The sequence below is a fragment of the Lagenorhynchus albirostris genome, chromosome 4 (genome assembly GCF_949774975.1).
Source record: "Lagenorhynchus albirostris chromosome 4, mLagAlb1.1, whole genome shotgun sequence".
NCBI classification, from domain to species: Eukaryota; Metazoa; Chordata; class Mammalia; order Artiodactyla; family Delphinidae; genus Lagenorhynchus; species Lagenorhynchus albirostris.
The window spans coordinates 49,044,946-49,069,421 of NC_083098.1; the positions used below are offsets into that span (position 1 = coordinate 49,044,946).

A 24,476-nucleotide genomic window follows, 5' to 3' on the forward strand; every position below is an offset into this window, starting at 1 on the left:
GGTTGCTAGCTATTTCGTTGTTGGTGATGATGATGGGGGCAGAATATTGAAAATCATGCTGAAATTCTTTTATAGTCTTCTCTAGCAATGCCTGTTAACTAGTAATCTTCTGTTGGTATATCTGTTACTTTATTTCCTTATGTTCCAAATGGGATGACTTGCTAATAATTAACAGCACAGGGATTATTTGTGTTTTATGTTCAAGGACACAGACCTCTTTTGGGTGGAAAAAGGGGGAAAAACTTGCAAATTCATTCCATTTTGCAAATATAACAAATATTCTTCTCAAACTACAGAGTATTCAAGGAGGTGACTTTTCCCTAAATTGCACAACAGAAGTTAACAGGGCCATAGACAAAAGACGTCAGACTTTGTATGAAATTCAACTAAATGCACTAACTCATTACTGCCATATTATCAGTAGGGCAGTACAGTGTCATGGTGCAACATGAGGGCTTGGGGACCAGGGTTGAATTTTTGCCCTACCACTTATTAGCTACATAACTTTGGATGAGTTGTTTAATTTTTCTGAACTTTATTTTCATCATCTATAAAATAATGAGAGTGAAAGAATTCTTTCATGATTAAATAAATTAATGAGTTGAAATGGCTAAGAATAGGGCCTTTTGCAGAATGGCAGTTAATAGATGGGAGTTTTATTTATTCACTCAACAAAAAGAGGAAGTCTGCATACCAGGCACTGTTCTTTGATGGAAATAATCAGCAACAAGAAACAGGCACCACCCCTGTTCTCACTGAGTTTACGATATAACAGGAGAGACAGACAGTTATTATCAGCAATCACAACACGGTGTGATAGATGCAGTGATAAGTAGAGTAAGAAGAGGAACACCTGACATTTTTGGAGGGAGTCAGGGTAGGCTTCCTGGAGGAAGCAACCTCTTAGTGGGGACCAGTAGAAAAACTGAAGGTGGGCCAAACAAAGAGGGAGGGAAGTGTCCAAAGCAAATTTAGAAAGCCGTGGAAAGGCCCACTAGTGAGGACCAGCACAGTGTATTTAAGGAACTGGAAGAAATTCAACTGCAATGAGATACAAAGTTTAAAGATGAGGAAACTTACTCTATAAAGGGAATTTCTGGCAAAGTGAGCGGGGCCACGTCTCAAAGACCTTTTAAATCAAGTTTACACTTCATCCTAAAATAACAGAGACTACAAAAGGGTGCTAATAAAAATCACATTTGTGCTTTGAAACCATCTCTTTGTTATAAAAGGAGACAAGATTGTGATAAGGAGAACTGTTAGGAAGTTTTTAGAATAATATGGTCCAGTAAGTGCCCTGGATGAGGGTAGTGCTAACAGGAATGAGAGTTGTGGATGAATGTAAGTGATATGAATGAGTTAAAACCAAAAGGACGTACTTACTGAATGTGTGTTTAGTTTTGCATATATCGAAGCTTAAGGCAGAGTGACCAGTCCACTCTGGTTTATGCCTGTTAACTTAGTGTAATTATTAAGCAGAACACCCTGGTTTGCAAGTTTGAAGTAAGACCTCCACTAGAGAAGCTGATGGGCCGTTGAATAGTACTTCTTAACCTCTGCAACAAGATCAAAGCTGGAGATGGAGATTCAGGAATCATCAGCTTTTAGATAGTTATTATAGCCATGTGATGGGATGAGAAAGAGAGATGGTAGTGAAAAGAGGTACCCTGAGGAACACCCAGTTTTAAAAGACAAGCAATAAAGAGGAGCTGTGAACCAGAGTTTGTCTACTAACTGCAAACAACCCATGATGTATATGTGTCATTGCTCAAAGTGTTGTCCAAAGTGCACAGTTTACATCAAATGTGTTTCCATTGCTCTAATTCTGATGGTTTACTTTTTAATAAATCTATGAAACTGCTCAGAAACAGCTTAGCATGGTAAACTGGACTTTTGTATCAGGCAGATGCTAATCCTGGCTGTAACAATTATTAGCCATATGACTTTGGGCAAATAATTTAATCTCTTTGATTCTTAATTTTCTCACGTATATAATGAAAATGATAATATTCACCTGAAGTTTTTTGTGTATAGATGGAGTAATGTATTTAAAACGTTTGATACCTAACATTTTTAAAAGATAATAATTTTTATTATCATGTTAGCATTGCTATTAGTGTTAAATATTAGAGGTACTTTTCTTCAAAGCAATTAAGCTATACATGTGGTTGCTAGAAAATGCCTTCTCTTCAGACGATACTGGACTACTTATTCCTTCTGGGCTCTATTTTGTTCTCTGTTGGATTGAGTGGTTGGTTGTTTGAAAGCTTGGCAGGGAGGGGGACTGTGGTTAATCCCTCTTCTCCTTTCTCAACAATGCTTGTAAAAATTTTATCCATCCTTTAAGGTCTATATCAAATAATTTTCCATGGCTGTATCTCTGATTACTCCCTAATTAGAGAAGAATGCTCTCACTTTTGGCGACCTATAACACCTTTTAGATTTTTTTCTCTTGGTACTTTTCATTTGACCTTACATCACAGTCATTTGCAAGCTTAGGCAGTTCTTCCTGAATAGTTGACTTCTTGGATTCAAGGACTCACCTTCACGACTCCTGCAGTGCCTAGCACAATGTCTGGCACAAGGCAGAACCTTTATAAGTAGAAATTGAGGGGCACTGAATCAGATTTTTGCAGTCAGGATTTATGCACTCACCGTCCTCACTCACTCATTTGACGTATATGAATGACACATCTCTCATACCCTTCTATCCAGAGATCACTGCTGAGATGTTTACATTCATATTTTCTCTGATAGTCAGGGTCTAGAGGCCCTGAGATAGATATGAGAAGAGGACAGTACCTAGGATCATGGTTAGGTGAAGATCCTCATGGAAGATGACGAGTCTGTTTGCAAGCCATAACGCTTAAAAACACATTCCATAGAGCGAGCACATATAAGCCAAATTCTAGCAGGAAGAATGTTTCCAAAGTCCTCCAGTCCAACAGAGTCTTCTTGTCACCTAAGATTTAATTACATGTAGCCCAATACTGATGCCGCCTACAGAAAGCCACTAGAATTACCACCACCACCCTCTCCAGATTTCTAAGAATTAAGGAGTAGGGAAGGACTACTTGCATTTATCCTGGGCACCTCTAGCTCTTATTTTCTTGTCCTGCTGGGTTCTCTTTACCTGTGCTTTATCTTCTCTCCTACATATGCTATCTCTTGTCCTGAACCTTATGTTGGATACCACTCCGTCGCTTTTGTAAAGAACCCCCCAACACAAGTGTGTATCAAGATATTTGAAATCAAACATGAAATGTCCTTTTCAGGTTGTCGCAATACCACCTGACATCTCATGTAGAGTGCTGACCAACCCCTTCCTTTCCTGGTTTCTCTTCCCTCTTCCTTTCTTATCTTTTCTCAGCTGGCCTCAGCCCCTCCCCTCCTCTTCCTATTACTGTTTTCAGGCAGAGAAAACCATCTCTCCCTTTGTTTAACGTGAGCCTATCTAAATCATACTCCAGGGCAGAAGTCACTTTTCACATTTGCTGGCCTCCAAAAGTTATCGACGTATTTTGAAAAGGAAGGAAGGAAGTAAAGAAGAAAGGAAGGGAGGGAGGGAGGGAGGAAGGAAGAGGGAACAGTTTTCCTTCATCAAAGGGATTTTGCCTCTTTGGGCAGGGGGAGGCATTTTTTCCTCTCATCCACACCAGGAACAGAATGAGAGGGATCAGAGTCAGAGAAGACAACAACCTGCCTGCCAAACTTGAAAAGACAGAGTGCCTCAAAGTCAACAAGGTGAAGTAAAACATCAATATAAGTCAAGCAGAGATACAGCAAAGTAAGTCAGGGGCCAATCGTAAATTAATGTCACAAAAATCTATGTTCTGTTTACATCATCTCTCCTTATATGGGTGGACTGCTCCTGCTAGCTTAAGCAAGGGTCCTTAAAACAGCAGAAGTGGTCCACATACCCAAATAGATTATAAACTATTTCAGGGAAACATACTTTGAGAGCATCTCCCAAAAGTCCTAGAACAATAAATTACACAGAAAAAAAAGCACTTTCTAAATACTTTGTTGTAATGACATATACTTTCTCTGATGAGGAAATACTTACACGACTCCCCTCTTCCCAGGTGCTATAGTCAAGGCAGAATATGAGAAATAACAAAGGGGTTCTCTGGCCTTATGCCATCATCAGCATAACTGCTGGACACTCCCTTTCCTTAGCAAGGTCGAGAGATGGCTGATCCTCATAGGAGATTCAGAAAAATCCCCTACATGGTCCAGAGGTTTCACACACTCTTATGGACTGAATGTTTGTGTCCATATGTTGAAGGCCTAACTCCCAGTGTGATGGTATTTGGAGACTGGGCCTTTGGCAAGTAATTAGGCATAGATGAGGTCATGAGCAAGGGGCCCCAGGATGGAATTAGTGTCCTTATAAGAAGAGACACCAGAGAGCACTCTTGCGTTTGTGTTCTCTCTCTCTCTCTCTCTCTCTCTCTCTCATCTGTGAGGACACAGTGAGAAGGTGGCCATCTGCAAGCCACCTAGTGAACACTCGCCTGAAACTGAACCCTACTAGATACTTATCTTGGACTTTCCAGCATCCAGAACTAAGAGAAAAATAAATTTCTGTTGTTTAAGCCACCGAGTCTACAGTATTTTGTTATGGCAGCCCAAGCTCACTAAAGCACACACACACACTCGCACACCTGTAAACATGCATTATTTTCATGAGAAATATATAGAATAAAAAATAGAATTATTATCTATTGTTCTTAATAGATAATTATGTTCTGCACCCCAGAACATAAACTACCTCATTCTAAACAGGTTCTGTTTATTTAGAGAAATGTGGCTTGCTTTTGATGTTCCTGAAAAAGAATGAGAACATATGTGCTCTCCAGTATTCTGTGGGAGGAAAGAAATTTGTGAGTGGATTGTGCTGTGGCCTCACAATTTCTGTCATGAGAAAGGTAATAAAATGGGTCAGAGCACATCTCCATTCCCATCCTCAATACCTCATAATCGTTCTTGCACTGAATCAGTTTTACCTCAAGCAATGCGTCTGTCGTTCACCCCATCACAAAGTTAGGGAGGCCAGCTCTCTTGTCCAAGACGGTTCTGAACGTCGTTCTGAACGTAGAAGAGCCGATCCTTCAGCACTGGGAAGAAGCAGTGGAGTGAATATCTGAATATGGCTGTGGAGTTCTACATTTTTTTCCTTGTTGCAATTTACAATAAAAAAGAAATCAAGGGAGCATCTTTCCCACAGTGCAGAGGCATTCTTAGTTTGGGCACACATTCTTCTTACCAGCTGCTGGAGCTAACTCTGCACTCTGCTCCCTTACAACTTCTGCTTCAGTGCCCTAGAGCTGAGCCCAATGACATGGGCTAAACTTATCTGAAATTTTAGGGTGTTCATCTGCCTTGTTGATGCCCCTTCCATCACTGGAAGATGTTTGTGACTCCTGATACTCAACTGTGTGGCTTCTCAAATCACCAACCGAATTATTCCATCTGAGGTGGGTGAGGATCCAGCCCACCCAAAGAGGATGGACTTCCTCTGTCTGTCACTTACAACACCCTCAGTGGTCCTACTCTTTATTCTCCGTTCATAGTGCTCCTTAATTCAATTTTTCTCTTGAGATTCTTTTTTTTTTTTTTGCGGTACGCGGGCCTCTCACTCTTGTGGCCTCTCCCGTTGTGGAGCACAGGCTCCGGACGCTCAGGCTCAGCGGCCATGGCTCACGGGCCCAGCCGTTCCGTGGCATGTGGGATCCTCCCGGACCAGGGCACGAACCCGTGTCCCCTGCATTGGCAGGCAGACTCTCAACCATTGTGCCACCAGGGAAGCCCTTCTGTTGAGATTCTTAAGTTCAGCTTTTTTAAGAAACTGGTTCCTAGAGTTCAGGTATCAACTGAATGAATGAAGAAATTTGCAACAAACTGAACTAACTGAGTAAGACCTGGGAGGAGATAAAGAATAAATATTCTAAAAGTGATCTGTTCATTTGATGCAGCATTTTTCAGAAATTGTCCAAGTAATTGCTTATAGTCTAGTGCTGAAGAAATTACACAAGTTTCACATGAATTAAATAAAATGGAAAAAAATGCTTATTAATCCACATATATATCAACCATCATATGTAACATTTTATGGATATAAAATTTTTCATTAGTCAGAAAAAGATCTTACCCTTCCCAAAAGATAGATCTCAAAGTGCTAAAGCACTTTGTTTGGTGTCATGCAAATATTCATGTATTTATTCAACAGTTACTCACATAAGAGAGATAATTAGGATACTTTTGGATTAGTTGGACTGATGCAAAAGTGACACCATCATATGGAACATTACCAGGTCTATCAGTTTTAAATATGCAGTTCTTGATTATTTTAATTTGAGGGAATTTTCATTATTTAACATTTTACAAATAAAATGTATCACTATTATTATATTAAAACATAAACTTTCATGATTCAAATTAACATAAAGTTCAATTTACTATATCTACTATTTTGGAAGCCCAGGAAATTGCTGTAAGTCAGGATTCTGTGATTTGTAGTTTAGAATATTTACACCCCATAGCATGTCAATTTATTCATGTAATTTTTATTGAATATCCATTATATATCAGGTTATGCTTAGTGCCAAGGGAGATGCATGGACTTCTAATTCATAGTCCCCTCTGGTGAGAACAATATCTAGTTGAAGAGAGAGACATATAAATGAATTGATACTATTAAATGGGCCTGCTCCCAGGAGTCAGAACCATGTGTGTTTAAATTCCAGCTCTAGGACTCAGATTTCACATATTTAAAATGGATATAAAATCTACCGTTATTATAATAAAATATAAATCCTGTAATAAGTCAAGTTCAAAGAATGAATGAGGCATCAGAGAAGGAAATAACTAACTCTATGCAGGGAAATTTCCTCAAAGAAGGTGACCTTTGAGTTGAATTAAGTGGATAAACAAGAGAGGGAAAGACATACCAGGTAGAAGGGAAAAGCATGCATGAGAAAGCATGGTGTGTTCATGAATATTATGAAGTGGAAACTGATTAGAGTATCAAAGGAAAGGTGAAAAAAATATTGAAACGATAGTGAGTCACTTAATAAAGTGACTAAGAGGAACAAAAAGAGTTGTTAGATGAGACGATAAGGTAGAAATGATGTGATTCATGTGTAATTCCCATATATCCAACACATCAGTTATAAAACAGCAGTCTTATCACACTCTCAGCTGCCCCTTCATAAACCAAATCTCTAAAATGTTAACAATAGTAATAAAAATAACTGAGCTCATGTTGTTCAACTCTGGAAGGCACCCTTCACATTTTATTCTATGGTAATGATGTCCTCTGGACTTATGCAGCACCAGCATGCGTCTATGTGAAGTATACTAATTTATCAATTAAGATTTAGAATAATGAGTAGAGAAGAGATACTTACATACTTCCTCATTGTCTGCTCAGTGAACATGAAGATTCTTCCTAATGTCCTGGCACCATATCTTCCTGTTCAGGTCCAGGTACCACCTCTCTTTTGGTACTATCTTCTGTATTGTCAAAGGCATCTCCTTCCTGGCTAATTTTACATCTACCATCTCAACAAAAAAGGTAAAAATGTTGTTATTTCTCATGATGTGATGACTCCTTGGAGCTTATTTGCATTGAAACAAATAAATCCTCTTGCCACTATAGCTCTCAATTCATTTCTTTAATTTAATCTGGTTACATCGTTATTCATGATGATTTAGCATCCAGCATATCACCATGAATTCTGGCTTCCAATGACTCTCTTAAATGTTATTATTGTGCTTCACTGACGATAACCACAAAGGCAAGTCTCTGGTTATCTTAAACTCACCATTACAACTTTCTTAGCATACATATAGATCAACACATCTTCCAACCATGTTTTTTCCTGAACTCTTAGATCATAATCACTGCATTTTTAGAATGTGATCTCTTTCAATGTTAACTGCACTCCTGGCTTCCACACACAACCATCAACTGGGAGGATGGGTGAGAGACCTGGGGTGAAGCAAGGAGAGTGATCCTATCCTTGCAAGGGGTGTTTGGCAGGGCTCAAGACCAACCCAGGGGAGCACAATGTAACCACGGTGATGAAGGCAAGAGAGGATGTTGACTGGCAGGGTCCAGGGGCATTATGGAGGAATGATCTCCAAAGCCCTTGGAAGAGATAAATATATCCACCCCTAAAGACTATAGGAGGCTTTATGTGGAGATTGTGGAGGAATTGGAGTGACCACCCTGGGTGCCAGCATCAGGGAGCACATTGAATAAAGGACACCTGCCAGACCCCTGCCATCTTTGTGTACTGTAAACAGAGGCTGCCCTATGGGGACACAAACAACAAAGAGCTGCTGGATGGGACCACACATGCAGCTCAAGCCTAAGGGTCAGTTAACAGCCCAGACCCCAAACTCCTCTTGTGTCCAATGTGAGTCACACAAAACTCATCAGTCATAACCTTACTTAAGTGGGTAGAGGGGGAATGGAGTTGACCTAAGTAACGCTGGCAAATGATATTTTGACTGGAAATTGCGCTTGCCCGGCCAACCTCTCAGAACCAGAGAGGGCCTTGGGCTCCTGGATCACTCTTAGACTCAAGTGTCTGAATTCCCCTCAGGAATCTGATTGACCCTGTGTGCAGCGGGGAAGCAAGGCTCTTGGAGTTCTGCATTCTGGAGAGTCTTTCTCCAAAATTTTCAAGTCCGCTTTCAGTGCCTGGGCTGCAATGCCATCCAGACAGGGCATGTAGATCCTGGTCCCATGTGGATCCAGTTCTGTGGAAATGTCTCAATCAAAATTTTCAAGGTCTGACTCCAGGATTTTCCAGGAGCCCACCATCTCCATTTCTCCCCTTAAAGGCTCTCTTTGAGCTTTTTGATGAAGCAACAGATGTGGAAAAACATTTGATACAGTCAACATCAGGTCAAAACAGGGGTTGAGGGCCAATAGGGAGGGAGTGTGGAGCCTTTTTTAACTTGGTACAAAAATCTTTGTAAGCATCACTTAAAACTGTAAAGCATTATTATTAGGGACAAAATAAGCAAGTTGTGAATAATGTACAGTATGAAACCAACTTTATAAAAATTTTAAAAATACACAAACCAATAAGGTTATAAATGATTTTTAAGTATGTAATTGATAGACAATGATCTAATATCAGTGGCAACCTCTAGGAACAGGGAAAACAGGCTCAGTGTTGAGTATAACATCTTAATTTTTTATAAGAAAATTTCACCTTCTAACTGTTGCACTTCCTCAGTTCAAGATATCTTAATTATCCATTAGTGTACCTTTGTCCAGACTTCTTAATCCTCTCTTCCAATAATGCTTCTCCAAACTTGTTAAACTTCTTATATTCTTCTTGTATTGTCATCCTAAACTGTCTTAAATTTCTTCTAAGATCATTTTTTTTCCTAATTCAGTTAACTACCCTAGTCCTCCTTATCCATGGCTTCACTTTCTGCCATTTCAGTTTCTCAGGTCAACACGGTCCAAAAACATTTAATAGAAAATTCCAGAAATAAATTATTCATAAGTTTTAAATTGCACACTGTTCCAAATAGCATGATGGGATCTCGTGCTGTCTGCCCTGGACATGAATTATCTCTGTGTCCAGCATATCCCACCTGTTAGTCACTTAGCAACCCTCTCAGTTATCAGGTCAACTGTCATGGGACCACAGTGCTTGTGTTCAAGTCGCCCTTATTTTACTTAATAATCGCCCCAAAGTACAAGGGTAATGATGCTGGCAATTCACGTCTGCCAAAGAGAAGCCATAAAGTGCTCCTTTTAAGTGAAAAGGTGAAAATTCTCAACTTAATATGGAAAGGAAAAGAATTGTATACCGAGCGTGTTAAGATCTATGTTAAGGACATATCTTTTACCTGTGAAATTGTGAAGAAGGAGAAAGATATTCATACTAGTCTTGTTCTCACACTGCAAACTGCAAAAGTTATGGCCACAGTGCGTAATAAGTGCTTAGTTAAGATGGAAAAGGCATTAAAATTGTACGATAAGGTATTTTGAGAGAGTGACGACACCACATTCACATAACTTTTATTACAGTATATTGTAATCATTGTTCTATCTTATTATTAGTTGTTGTTAATCTCTTATTGTGCCTAATTTATAAATTAAGCTTTATCATAGGTAGGTATGTACAGGAAAAAATCATAGTATATATACGATTTGGTACTCTCTGCAGTTTCAGGCATCCACTGGGAGTCTTGGGACTTACACCCTGCAGATAAGGGAGGACTACTACATCCTTACAATCCTCTCTATCTTTTTGGTCCCCCACCTTTATAATTGAGTCTTAGTAGTAAGAAGAAGCCATGTTTTGTATGCCTTACCTATACCACAGTTTCTATTCTTTTATCCAGAATTATCATAATGTTAAAATATTACATTGAATGCTTATAATCCATAACTCAGAACAGTATTAATGTTTCTTTTACATAATTAACCCATAAGGAACTAGAAGTCCTCCACTGAAATGGGGAGAGAACAGTGGAACTTTTATAGCACCTACAAAATTTTCAGGGTGGCAACACATCTTTGAAAAATAACAGTCATGGACAATTATGTTAGATTCTTTTCATTTTTTTATTAATTGTAGCACAGAGAAAAGAGGCAAAATATTTAAAGAAATTTGTGTTCTTAAGACAGGGTGTTGGTTAACACCAACAGAAAAGAAAAACAGATGAATAAGCTCTGAGTTTTCGTTTCTCTTTTTTTCCTCTTACTCTCAGGGTAGGCTGAAAAACAAAAAGATAAATATAATTACTGTTTATAAAATGGCATGTGTTTTTTCAAATCTCTTCAAATGAATGCCAAATTGCTTAGATTGCCTTTCCGCAATTTCCACCAATGAAAACAATTCAAGCCTGTCCTAGACTCATGGCAGCTGAATTCTTCTGTTGGACTAGGGGAGAGGACACAGCAATAAGGATTGTAAAGTCCTCTCTTCGTCACACAGGCTTTTCATCATTAACTCTCAGGGTCATTTACTTAACTCCTACATTTTTTTTTTTTTTTTGCCACAACACACAGTGTGGCTTGTGGGATCTTAGTTCCCAGACCAGGAATCAAACTCGTGTCCCCTGCAGTGGAAGCATGGAGTCCTAACCCTGGACTGCCAGGGAATTCCCGACACCTACTTCTTACTTAAGTTAATTACAAACAAAAAAGTTGTCTTCTCAAAGTTAGACCTCTAGGAAGAAAATCTTGCCATTTAGGACTAAAACAAATCACATTTTGAAATGCCCAAATTTGCAAAGATATGAAGCTGGTTCCTTTCCTGAATGCACAATATGAAGGTTTTACCATATAGGCAAAGAGCAAGTTAAAATCTGATAGTGGAATAAACATCACAGTTTAAAAAATATGAAAATAATTCATGCTAAAAAATAGTTGGACAAATTGTTTCAAAAAGGAAGTTCATTCTATTTTTTATTATAATTTCCCCCAAAATACTACACCAAAATGGGTAAAACATGTTTATGTTCAAACACCTAAATTTTAAAGTGGGCCTTTTTGTCATAAGAAGAGAAATTCTCTTAAAGCTCAGCATGTTGACACATTGGAAACTTAGTAGCAAATTATTTACTTGTAATAAAAGTTCACATAAGGTAGACCTATCATATTCTCCAATGAAATGAATTTGTTCTTGAGCTATATGGTTGAACCATATGAAATCATTGATATTGAACTGTTTTTGTACATACAAAAATGCACTTTCATATGGTCCAGCCTATTGCCTAAAGTTTCCCACTCCTGAGCCAGTACGTAGTAGAATGACTCTGTCTTCTGTGTCACATTGGGTCAGAACAGGCCAGTGGTTAACTCTCAAGCCCTGGTTTAAATCTTTAATTTTGGCTCCGTGGTTGGGTAGTCCTTGGGTAAATTATTTAACCTATTTCTTGATCTAGGCCTTCATTTTCTCATCTGCAAAATGGGAATAATAATGGTACTCAACTCAGGCAACTATTTTGAGAAGTAAAGAAGTTAATATATATAATCAGTTTAGAACAGTGGTTAGCACTGGTCAGTTGATCTTTGCTATTTTAATAATAACTATTAAAATTAGTTTTTTAAAAAAATCTAAAGTGTAGTTACCTGAGATGCTTGTGGTTGTGTTCTTTTTAGGCTATGGCTTCTCGAGTTTTAACAACAAGTTTTGGACCCTAAATACAAAGAAACGACAGATGTGGGGAAAATATCAGCACCACTATTAGGGTAAAAAAGTAACATTTATACAGCCATTGGTGATTACAAAGTAATTTTATGTACATCACATCCTTTAATAACAGTTTAGTACTAGAATCTCTAGAAGGAAGCTCACCAGCATCATTGCCCCCAAAGGAATAAAAAAATTACTGTCAAGTCATACGGGGAATATTAAATGATTCAGACATCTAAATATAAATTTCCACACTAACCTGTAAAATAAACATTCAGATTCAACCAAATCACAAACAAGCATTTTCAAGAAAATGTTTAAATAAATTAATGCTTTGGTTTGATGATGTCTCTACCAAAACATCTCAGGCTTTATAAATATTTCTATCTATATTCATAAACATCACAACTTTGGAAACAGAACAAACATTACAAACACTTAGTAATAAACTACAGTGCAGCAGGAGATTTAAAAGAAAAAAGAGCTATTTCAGTCATTTGGTAAGACAATTGTATGAAGAATAAGATTCCTGTTCTACATGCACATAATGTCTTTCAGATACTTCAACCACTAACCCCTAGCTTGATCAAATGCAACAGCAAAGGAAATTAGACATGTGAAAATGAAGGCAAACAACTCCAGTACCTCCAGAGCAAAGCAAGCCTCTTTGTCTTCGGCTGCACAGCACTTGTCTACAAAAGCTGCAAAATCCCCCATAACAGTTTTCAGTTGTTCCTCTGTTACCTTGGGTTTGTGTTTTACCAGCTCAACGAGTGCACTGCATTTGAATGAAAACAAAAAACAAACAAACAAAAAAAACCGGAAAAAAAGTTTACTCTCTACAGAAAAATGGAGATGGTAAAAATGGTATCGCTGCTACTTAAGATGCTAAGTCTTAGAGCCAGACAACTCTGGACCTGAGGCCCAGGCTTACCATTATAAGCTTCAATATTCTTATTTGCATAATGAGGATAATAAAATCCACCTTCGCAGGGTCAGTGGAAGGATCAAATTAAGTAATCAATGTAAATTGCTCAACATTTGTAGTGTCAGTAAATCTCAACAAATCATTCTTCAGTAAATCACTGGAAAGGATGATGTCATTGCATTTATATGGTTATTCAGATTTTGGAAGTAATGCCATATGGAAGTTTTAAAATTTGAGAGTTAAAAATGATCCTGAAAAACTTACTTATCTTGGGCTCCATTTAAAAAGTTTCTAATCTGAGAATCTTTATATTTGGTTATTGTAATCTGCCCGTTCAAAGTTAATAATGGAGCGGCCATAGGAAATAAAACTATCCAATTCATGGGAGTGGGTGGTTCTCTTTCACTGACATCTACAGAGACAATAGTGCTAGAGAGTCATATGGGCATGGCAGGTTTTGCAATATGACTTTTAAGTCTATGTCCATGATCAGAATCCACCAGAGATAGTAGCAAATTTATGTTGCTAAATTTCATGCAATTATAACCCCTTGTGACAGCAATAGGGAGTCATGCCTCAGAACTTTAAATCCCAGATATTTTTAATCCAAGTTCCATTCTCAAAAGTCAGGTCTTGAGGGGTTGCCTTGTCTGTGCGTTGCCATAGAACAAACTGAAAATAACCATTCATGCCTAGAATTAAATTTCCATATGATTTCTACTAACTAATTTGCTATCTGCAAAAATGCATCAGTTCAGTTTTTTCTGCTGGACCTAGCCTAAGCTGTTATTCTACTGCAGCTTTTATCCACAAGATTATTCTGAATAGTACTGTTTTTTTTTTCTTTTGCTAAGAAAACAAAATGCTATCCATTTTATTCTTGACACTTTTATCTGCTTAATAAGGTCAATATTTAAGTATTTAAGGTATATAATCACTACTTAAGGAAAAGTTGCTCATTTTAATTTACAATTCTCACTATCAAGACTACAAACACATGCAGTAATGAAGTACTCCTCACATTTGTTTCTTGATTTGTTTCTCATTCTCGGGAAGTGTGCATAAATCTGCATGGAAGGTGAATGTTTTCTCATCAAAGGCTTTGGGTTCATATGTTTCATCAACTGTCAGAGCAGAAAAGCATGGCCGTCTGTTCACCAAGGACTCCGTGCAGCATTTGGTAACTCTTTCGCTAACTGGTGTCTTCTCGTGCAACACGCACAACCGGTTCAGGACCAAGGACAGCTAAAATCAGGCAGGAGAGCAGAAGTTCAAAGGAAGCATAATGAAAAGTTTTCCATGAAATTCCTACCTTCCAAAGGACCAAAACAAATGTTATATTTTAACTAGCAACATTGAATCCTAGGTTGATTTGAGAAAACGATTTGCTTATTTTTAGAACTACAAATAATAAGGGACTTTGAAGTCTTCTCTTTTAATTAAATTGTCTACATTTTAAGAATAATTTATTGAGAAAATAATTGATTAAATAATTTGAGGTGAATCCTGATATATGTCTTGGAGTAGGGAAGAAATAGTGTTATACTGATACATTAAAGATCCAATGATGCAAAGCAAAAATACAGGGTAGGGCTTCCCTGGTGGCGCAGTGGTTAAGAGTCCGCCTGCCGATGCAGGGGACATGGGTTCGTGCCCCAGTCCGAGAAGATCCCACATGCCGCGGAGCGCCTGGGCCCGTGAGCCATGGCCGCTGAGCCTGCGCGTCCGGAGCCTGTGCTCCGCAACGGGAGAGGCCACAACAGTGAGAGGCCCGCGTACCGCAAAAAAAAAAAATTTAAAAAAAGATCCAAAGAAAGTAAAAATTTAGAAAATTCCAGGATGGAACATTAAAAGTTCACAGAATTTTTTCAACAGTTTATCATTTTTGGAATCTTATCTAAAACCTCTTTCTGATGGTCAGGATAATACAGGTGACCAAATCCTGGCTGCCATTACCATATACACAAAACACACACACACACACACACACACACACACACAAACACACACACATTAGCCCACCCTCACTTCTGAAAGTTAGCTTTGTCAATATCTAAAAGCAAAAGTTCATCATTATTAACTTTATTATGTTCTAAAAGACTCACATAGTCTTCAGCACAGGACATTCTTTCTGATTCAGGATTCTTACAACACTTAGAGCCCACTCTTCCTAGGTTTCTTGAGACCTCCACGAGAGTTGGAGTTGACACTTGGGGTACTTTCTTGGTGTAACGAACTATGAGCCTATAACAACATAATCCATGTGTTTTCAGCCAGGCAAGAAACTGTCTTTTTCTAACACGTCAGGTCAAGCAGAGATCACTTAGCCAAAATCCACTAAGATGGTTTTCCATTCATAAAATTATCATCTCCAGGTTGGCGGGGTAATGTGGGAGAAGACCTTGTCCTGAGCAACTAATTAAGCCTAGCTTTGAATCCACCTGTGCTGTATAATCTTAGGAAAGTGGCTTACCTTATTGTAATTCAGTGACATTAAGATATTTATTAATTGCTTCTTTCTTTCAATAAAACCTACTGAGAGCTTAACATACATCAGCACTGTACTAAATTTGAAAGACATGGATGAAATTTCTCACCCATGAAATGGAAGGAAATATACCTGACTCAAAAGGGATAGTGCAAGGATTAAATTAAAAGGAACAAAGCATGCAATCAACCTGATGTGGTATCTAGCATGTAATAATCATTTACTAAGAATGCTAATCACCATTGAAAGCCAATGTATGACCATAATCTACTCAAGGGAAGAGACTATGTCTTGTTCATTGTTGTTATTCCTAGCACCTATAGGTAGAAGAGTGTTAACATGTGTAAGCTGAACAATAAATAACTAAATGATGTGTCCCTTCCTGTCTTAACTTCCACAGATAAGGCTCTATTTAATTGGGACATTAATCCATCATCTTATTAAGCTACTGCTACTGAAGATCTACTATTTTCTGCTCTGTGAAGCATTGCTATATTTTGTTTGCTCATAAACTATTTCTTAACTTTCAAATGGCATCCTCAGTTCCTATATCCCAAGATTTGATATTTTTCCTCCCAGACTTAAGAGCCCAATTTTTTAAAGTGCACTCAAATATAGGCCTCTTCATCCCATCAACTATTTTATTTCATTTTCTCTGGTCTTTCTTGATGGAGAGTGATTAGAAATGATACTTTATTTTCAAGATTAAAAGTTCTATGATAGGGCTTCCCTGGTGGTGCAGTGGTTAAGAGTCCACCTGCCAGTGCAGGGGACATGGGTTCGAGCCCTGGTCTGGGAGATCCCACACGCCGCGGAACAACTAAGCCCATGCACCACAACTACTGAGCCTGCGCTCTAGAGCCTGCAAGCCATAACTACTGAAGCCTGCATGCCTAGAGTTCGTGCTCTGCAACAAGAGAAGCCACCACAATGAGAAGCCCGCACACTGCAACGAAGAGTAGCCCCTGCTCTCCGCAGCTAGAGAAAGCCCATGTGCAGCAAGGAAGACCCAAAGCAGCCAAAAATAAATAAATAAAATAAATAAATTTATTTTAAAAAAAAGTTCTGATAGGTGGTCTATAAATTGGCTTAAATATTTATTAAATGAACATGAAAAATTTAGTCAATAAGCAAAAATACTTACGCATTTTGGAATTGATACTCTCCAAGTTTTTCAAAAAGTTCACAGTTTTGTTTAATTAAATTCTTAGGCTCCTCCACAAGAGGCTGAAGTTTCTCAAACTGAAAAATAAAAGAATAGTGTTTACAACATTCTCCCTGAGGACCAGATGCAGGTTGTGTTTCATCCTTCTAGGCATAATGAGATCCTTCCTCCTTTCTGCCCAAAGCCATGAAAATAGATTTTTGATGTCAAATCTATTATAATATGTCCAAACTGTTTATTTGATGAGACCGTATGAGATAAGTGATTAAGAACATTCAGACTCTGGAGTGCAACTGCGGATGTTTGAGCCAGGTCAACCTGACTCATGTTCTAGTTGTGCAACTTTACTTCCCATCTCAAAGCTTTAGAACCCTCATTTCTAAGATGGAGATGAACATGGTACTCACCTCAGAGAATTGCTCTTGTAGACTACCTGAGCTAATGAAATTAAAACATAGCCTGGAATATAGTAAAAACTCAGTAAATGATGGCTATGATTGTAAGTATCATCATTATTAAGCCATTTCTCCAGTTGGACCCTGAGCTTTCTGAGATGAGAGATTTTACCTTGGTCATCAGTTCCTGTGTGGCACTTGGCATATAACCAGTTTCTTGGTAGAGGAAAAAAATGACTTTCCTCTGATTCTTAAGTTTGCGCACCACTATATGTGCTAGGAGTACTAAATATCTCAAACATGATAAAATTCTATTTTAGCATAGCTAAATATGCTAAATATTCTCAAAACAGATTTCCTCTCCGCACTTAATTTCTTGTAAAACCATTCTTAAACTGTCTCAAAAAAGGATTTGAAAATATTCTAAAGTACTAGATTTCACAATCTTTCTTATGATACTAATTCTTGATACTTAATAAAATTGGAATCAGGTTAACTTTCTTTATATCTAAGTTAAATCTCTTAACATTTAAATTTACTTTATTTTGTTCTCAGGAGTGTAAAAAGGAGAAAAAGCATGGTCAAGATTTTGTGAAATTAGGGCTTCCCTGATGGCGTAGTGGTTGAGAGTCCGCCTGCCGATGCAGGGCACACGGGTTAGTGCCCCGAAGAAAGATCCCACATGCCGCGGAGCGGCTGGGCCCGTGAGCCATGGCCACTGAGCCTGCGCGTCTGGAGCCTGTGCTCCGCAATGGGAGAGGCCACAACAGTTAGAGGCCAGCGTACCGCAAAAAAAAAAAAAAAAAAAAAAAAAGATTTTGTGGAATTAGAGATTGCTCTCTTTGATCTTTCTATTTAAGGCTATTATTCCTATAATGTTTAAAAGCACAGAGTTGAAACCATCTTAAGAAAAAATCTAAATTGCACTATGTAACATTCTTGCGTTATTTTTCTTTCCTGTTATTAGAATCATCAGTTAAAGAGCTATATATTTTTTTCCTTCCAGAAACCTACCACTGTGGCATAGCATGCAGGAGGATCATCTTTGGCGCAGCAATCCTCCAGTGTGGCTTCATATCCCTTGGCAATTCTCAGCAGCAATGAGACAGAGTACTCAGGATGCCTTCTCGCATACTCATACAAAAACCTAATTAAGATGACAATAAAATAGATTTAGTTGGACAAATGAGCAAGACAAACTACATAATTGGGACTTCCCTGGTGGCCCAGTGGCTAAGTCTCCGCACTCCCAATGCAGGGGGCCCGGGTTCGATCCCTGGTCAGGGAACTAGATCCCATATGCATGCTGCAACTAAGAGCCAGTGCAGACAAATAAATAAGTAAATAAAACATCAAAAAAAAACACCCCATAATTAACCACAAAATTAACTCATATCATAAAGGTCTGAATTTGACTAAACGCCATGCAGTAAAGCTTAATGGCTAAGGACTTGGGAGTTCAGAGTTAAAGCTATCAAATCCTGGCTCTGCCACTTATTTTATTATATCACCTTAGGCAACTTATTAAAACTATCAAGACTTTGTTTCCTCCTCTGTGGAATGGGGATAATAATAGTACCTATCTCATAAGGAAAACTGTAGGAAATAGATGACGTAATCTATGTGAAACACATGCGGTCTGGCACATATTAAATGTCTGAGGAATGACACCCGTTACGATCAGGTATAATTTGTTTGATTCGGACTATACCTCAAAAAGGTTCTGATAGATTAATAGAGATATTTTCTTAATTTTTTTCCTCTCTGTATGAGTAAATTCTTAATGGTTACATAATTTTATGAAATATTATTTAATGTACAGAATACTATTATAATTGAGCAATAAAAATGCAAAGTTTATCACTACACTTACTGACTTTATATAATCATCGATTTTGTCATTTAATTGCTGTCATTTAACGCTGCCTTGCCATGCTACCAGACTTCTGGTCTTTTTAACCAAATATAAAGCATCTGGTAACATTCTACTTCTCTTTATAGTTCTTTGCTGACATCAGATATATCAATAGATAGGTAGATAGATAGATATAGAGACATAAAGATGTATTACATATATTCACAGATATATAAGTTCAAGAAATATTCTTTGAATGAATGCATGAATGGATAATATGTATATAATTTATGTATACACAAAATATTTCTACAGGTATTTCCAGAAATATTCCTAAGGAGTAAGGAATGAAATGGGGGTGTAAAAATGAACTTTTATTATTACTTTGTACTCTTCTCTATTAATTGAGCATCTGCTGTATGCATATATAATTTTACAACAATTTTTAAAATTAATTTTTTCCAAAAATGTTTAAAGACTGGGAGAAGAAAGAATAAAGAAACATTGTAGGCAACATGAAGATTGTAGCAATTCCAAAGGAAAGCCTAGAATAATTTCCTAAATCCTGAGACCATATAAAACTATGAAAGATCATTCCTTATCCACTTACGTGCCCAGGAAGACATCTTTTGCTTCATTATAGTTTTTGCAAACTTCCTTATCTTCAGCAAAATCAGCAGCTAATGGGGACAGGTTTTCAGGCAACTCATCTTTTTCCACCTCTGAAATGCAGTGGGATTTTTCCAACAGAGGCTTATCACAGCACTTCTGCAGTTTACTGGAGATTGTAGCTTGATTTTCACATATATACTTGGCAAGATCCGCCTACAAGCAAGTTGATGGAAACTGTTCAACGTAAATTGACTTTGCTGTGCTTCCTCCCTAGACTTTTACTATGTTGGCAGAACAAGTTCATTTTATTCTAAGACCATACATATACCAACCTGCGTTCTGTGAATATTTTCAGTCTGTGCTGCTAAGTCTAGAGACACAGAACTACTAAAACATTTCCACTTGATTTGAAAAAAACTAGTCAGTAATAAGGTCTCATATCTGTTATTTATTAATTTTATATTTCTACTGTTAAAGCATTTAAATTTTAAACTAAAACTCAGTACTGTTTTTCCAAATACTCCCCACAAATTAAGTGCAGGCATCTTGAAACCAAAAAACTAAAGTGTTACAGATTTTTGAAAAATTAGTCAAGATCACAGTCACAGACCCTACTTACACATGTAAAATATCTGCCTTAAATTTTCCAGAAAGTGTACTAAGAGATTAGTATTCCGGTATTTGGTCATATTTTTCAGTTTGAGAAAAAGATATGCTAAATATTTGTATTTTTAACACGGATAGTTGAGAGAATATAGAGCAAAAAGTTACATAATTTCCAAAGGTCTCTTCAGATTCTAGCCTTTCTCCAACTCCTCCCACCTCCTTAAAAAATCTTCTTACAAATCTACCTTTGTAACTGTCTTACTTCAGTTTTAAGCTTTTGTTCTCAGAATATGAATGAAAGGGATTACAAATTACTGAGTGAGTTTATCAGATCACTTACTGAGTAGGAGAAAGAAAGAGAGAGAGAGAGAGGAAAGAAAGAAAGAAAGAAAGAAAGAGGAGAGAGAGAGAGAAGGAAAGGAAGGAAGGAAGGAAGGAGAGAGAAACAAAGAAGGAAAGAACCGCAAGGCAAGGCAAGTATTGAGCAGATTAGAGCATAGAAAACTATCTCAAACCACTCTCAGTTGTTCTGATGCTAAACAAATTGATTCTACCAACTTAAGCAAGTAAGTTACCAAAAGGTATACTGAGGATTCTTTACCCTGTCATCTGCACATTCAAGCAGGTCACCATGGCAGCATTCCTTGTGGACTTTCGTAAGATCTGTCACTATCTTGGAAACCTCTGCAAAATCAGCCTTGGGAAATTTTTGGCTCAGGCGAGCTACTGACCTAAAGAAGAAAATTCTCCCATCAGAATATTAACAGGCAACATTTTATATCAAAGTACTAGGAAAATACTACGTATAACAAGAAAATTTAGGATAAAATAACATAGAGAAATAATTTGTAAGATTTATTAGTTCTTATTTTAATGCTAATTCTGAACCAAATTGTTCTCTTAGGGCAAAATGTTTCCTTAGGGCCTACTTATCCATTGTAGGAGTGTGTATGGTTGTTAGAAGTCCAGCAATTCATGAAAGCAGAAATCAAAGAGGGATTCTAAAAATGGCAACATGCTGAGAGGCATCAGGTTTGGAGCCCAGAGCTGACTTCCAGATCTGGCTTTATAGCTTATTGACAGTGTGACCCTAGGCAAGTTACTTAGCCTTTCTGAGCTTCAGTCTCTACAGAGTCACAACAACATGCTAAACCAAAGGATTGTTGTGAGGATTAAATTAGATAATACATATGAAAGCATTTTATGAACTGGAAAGTGCCATACAAATTCCAGTTATCCTTTTTTTTATTAACTAAAACACATTCTTCCTGACTTCCACAGGTCTCTGAGAAAAGAAATTTCATAACTTCTACAAAATTAGAGAGTTTTGATTCAGCATATTCTTACCAAGAAATTGATTCAGCATAATCTCTCAGCTCACTGACAAGATGTAAAAGGCTAACATCCACAAGCTTTCCCAAATCATTTCGGAGTTGCCTAAATCTGATAAAAGACACTTCTTCCCCCAAACTAATCATAGCCTGTTTAACTATGTATCATTTCATGTTGAGGTTGTTTCGTTTATTGATTTGGTTGCTTTTGGTGGTATAGATGGTAGGGATGACAGGCAAAGATAGTTTGTTCAAGTGCCAGTTTCTAGAGAGTTTGCAAAATATCTATTTTCATTTTATTTCCTGTTCGTGTTGACTAGAAGGGAGGGATTGGTGACGGGGGTGTGGGAGATGGAGAAGGGGAGTTCCTTGGCTCAGATACTGAAGGATGATGCTTCTAGAGCTAGCTAATAATATAAAAACAGAGGCCCAGGAAAAAACAAGACATTAAGCGCAGAACTGGTGCTACAAGAAAGTGAGAAGAAAACCTGATGGCTGAAATTAATTATCAGAACATAAAAAGACAAGCAGACACTTCAGATAATTGCGTGGAGGGGAGATAAAATTAAATAAAAGACCCTGACTACAGCTTTATAAAAACAGTGGACCATTATACTAAGATCACAGTCATTATAAATACATGGGAGTTTAAACACCTGTCCTAGAAGAACAAAAAAGTCCTCTAGATTCTTTGACTACTTAGAAAAGATATGATAAAAAAATAATGACAAATTGTTACTGATGCTCTGGTTTTCACCTCTGTCAAATTTCTACCTTTTAGACAACCAAAAAGATATATGCGAAAGCACTGCGTAAAATGACATGCAAGTGTACGGTTTTGTCAACTGAACCATCATCATTTGCATCATTATAAAAATGCAAACTAAGTTTAACATACCATGCTTTTAGAGCTCTTTCTCCGAATTTTTGGATACTGGTACACTTGAGTCTCTGTCTGGCAGACGAAGCTAGTACTTCTTCTCTCACAGTTTCAATCTGCAAAAAGAAACAATTTTGGAAAAATTAGAAAAGAAAAATTTTACGCAGACCACCCCTTCATAAGCTCAGATGAGACTATGCCAAATTGAATTTTAAAGAGAGAATTTACTCCTAAATTCCCAAGTATCGCTATTGGCAAATAACTATTTTGTTCTGTAGGAAGAGGAAAAGTCAGTCTGCTCATAGTGGAAACTTCCAGGTAGTTAAGAACCAGCATGGAGCCATTGTTAGGGAAAAGGGAACGGAAAGGAAAAGTGGAAGGACAGAGTACGCTAATATCCCAGGGAACAGAACTTTGCTGACTTCTTAATTTTGCATATAACCCCTTTCAATGCCTCCTCCACCAACTGTCATAACATCAATAAACTCCCTATAAAAGAGAATGCAGTGTAAATATTCATGGAATGAATGAATAAACCCAGGTTTCTAGATGCAGTTAAATTCTCCCCTACTTTAAGTTCCCTTCCGAATAAAAAAGTCTCATGAAAAGAGAAACAAAAACTGTGTTCCCTTGCTGTGTAATTTTAAACATGATTTTCCATATTTCACTACAGCAACTTGCACTATTAAAAGAGGCAGGATATTTAGACACATACACAGCGATTCCCTCTACCAGATCCACTTAGGCAAATCTTAGAAGGAGGAAGGTGGAAGACATAGGCCTTCAAAAAAGGTGAAAGATCTTTGAGGGGGAAAAGATGGAGGAAGGCTTTTTTGACCACGTAAAGAAGTTTCTATTGGAGGATTAGGTTTCCGAAATCTAACCATAAGATGTCCCCAAACTGAGATTTGATTATGAATTGATTCTTCTATTCTTCTTCTGGGGAATACCTTTGGTATCAGGCAGGCACCTTTATCAGCAGCTTGGCAGCATTCTGCAAAAACTCCTTTATATTGATGAGCAAAGTAAAGGAGTTCTGGGGCATAAAAGTAGGGGTGTCTTCTGGCAATTTCATATAGGTATCTAAATTTTTAAACAAAAAACAGACAGCCATTTTTCTATAGCAGACAGTATTGCAGGAAGACTTGTAATCTACATTCTCCCCAGAACCTCCAAAATCTGAAGACATCTAATTTACCAGTTAAGCTCAATTTACACATAATGAACTTGCTTTTGTCACTCTTTGAGTCAGTGAAAATGTTAAACTCATACATATATATACATATAAATATACACACATGCATAAATTAAATATCAGTGATATGTTATTGACTAAAATGAACTAAATTCTGAGAATACTAAATATATATATATCTTTATAATATTTTAATACATGTCATCTTCAAATATTTTCATACAGATAATATCCTGTTTTGATGAACTCCAAAAGATCTTTGATCGACATTTTCAACGTGTAGAATTTTGTAGTATCATATATTATTTCTTTGAAAATTGTCATTAGAACAGAAGCTTCAAGTCTTAATGTTGATAATATTTTTCAAAATAGTAATTGTTATAATGAGTCTTGACCTATTCCATAATTTTTAATTTTGAAGCTTAAAAATCTGATTACTTACTTTCCCCAAAACTTCTGTTCGTTTTCCTTAAACTCGGTACACAAAGTCTCAGGGTCTGGTTTCAACTTAGGGAGGTCTGGATTATCATCTTTGTGTTTCAGGAGGCATTCATTTCTCTCAGGCTCTTGTTTCCCACAGCAGTCGGCCATTTCACCATAGGTTTCACGAAGGGATGCAACTGCACACAGTTTATCTCCAAAGAGAGTGTGCTAAGTGAAAGAGAGCAGGTGTCAAATTGCTGGGCAGACTTTTGTTTTCCTTATACCCAAAGAATAGTATAAGGAATTAATATCTTGGTAAGCCTTGGTTAGTAAATCATATAAAAATCCACATTTTTCTCAGATTTAGAGACCTTCCCTTGATTTGACCATCTAGGGTCAAATCTAGGGAAATCATGTGT

At 37.4% G+C, this 24,476-nt stretch overlaps 1 protein-coding gene across 10 annotated transcripts in view; it reads right to left on the minus strand.

The window, feature by feature from the left end:
• Positions 1-10,595: 10,595 nt before the first annotated feature.
• ALB (albumin) overlaps positions 10,596-24,476 on the minus strand; it is a 139,365-nt gene continuing 125,484 nt past the window's right edge. For all 10 annotated transcript variants that reach the window (XM_060148035.1, XM_060148028.1, XM_060148030.1 and 7 more), the window contains 12 exons: positions 24,077-24,285; positions 23,390-23,522; positions 22,458-22,555; positions 20,830-20,959; positions 19,621-19,835; positions 18,170-18,302; positions 16,740-16,837; positions 15,213-15,351; positions 14,129-14,352; positions 12,825-12,957; positions 12,116-12,183; positions 10,596-10,755 (listed from right to left, as the gene is read on the minus strand). In XM_060148035.1, the coding sequence (XP_060004018.1) occupies positions 12,142-12,183; positions 12,825-12,957; positions 14,129-14,352; positions 15,213-15,351; positions 16,740-16,837; positions 18,170-18,302; positions 19,621-19,835; positions 20,830-20,959; positions 22,458-22,555; positions 23,390-23,522; positions 24,077-24,285 (1,554 nt within the window). In that variant the 3' untranslated portion in view covers positions 10,596-10,755; positions 12,116-12,141. The remainder of the gene's footprint in view (positions 10,756-12,115; positions 12,184-12,824; positions 12,958-14,128; positions 14,353-15,212; positions 15,352-16,739; positions 16,838-18,169; positions 18,303-19,620; positions 19,836-20,829; positions 20,960-22,457; positions 22,556-23,389; positions 23,523-24,076; positions 24,286-24,476) is intronic.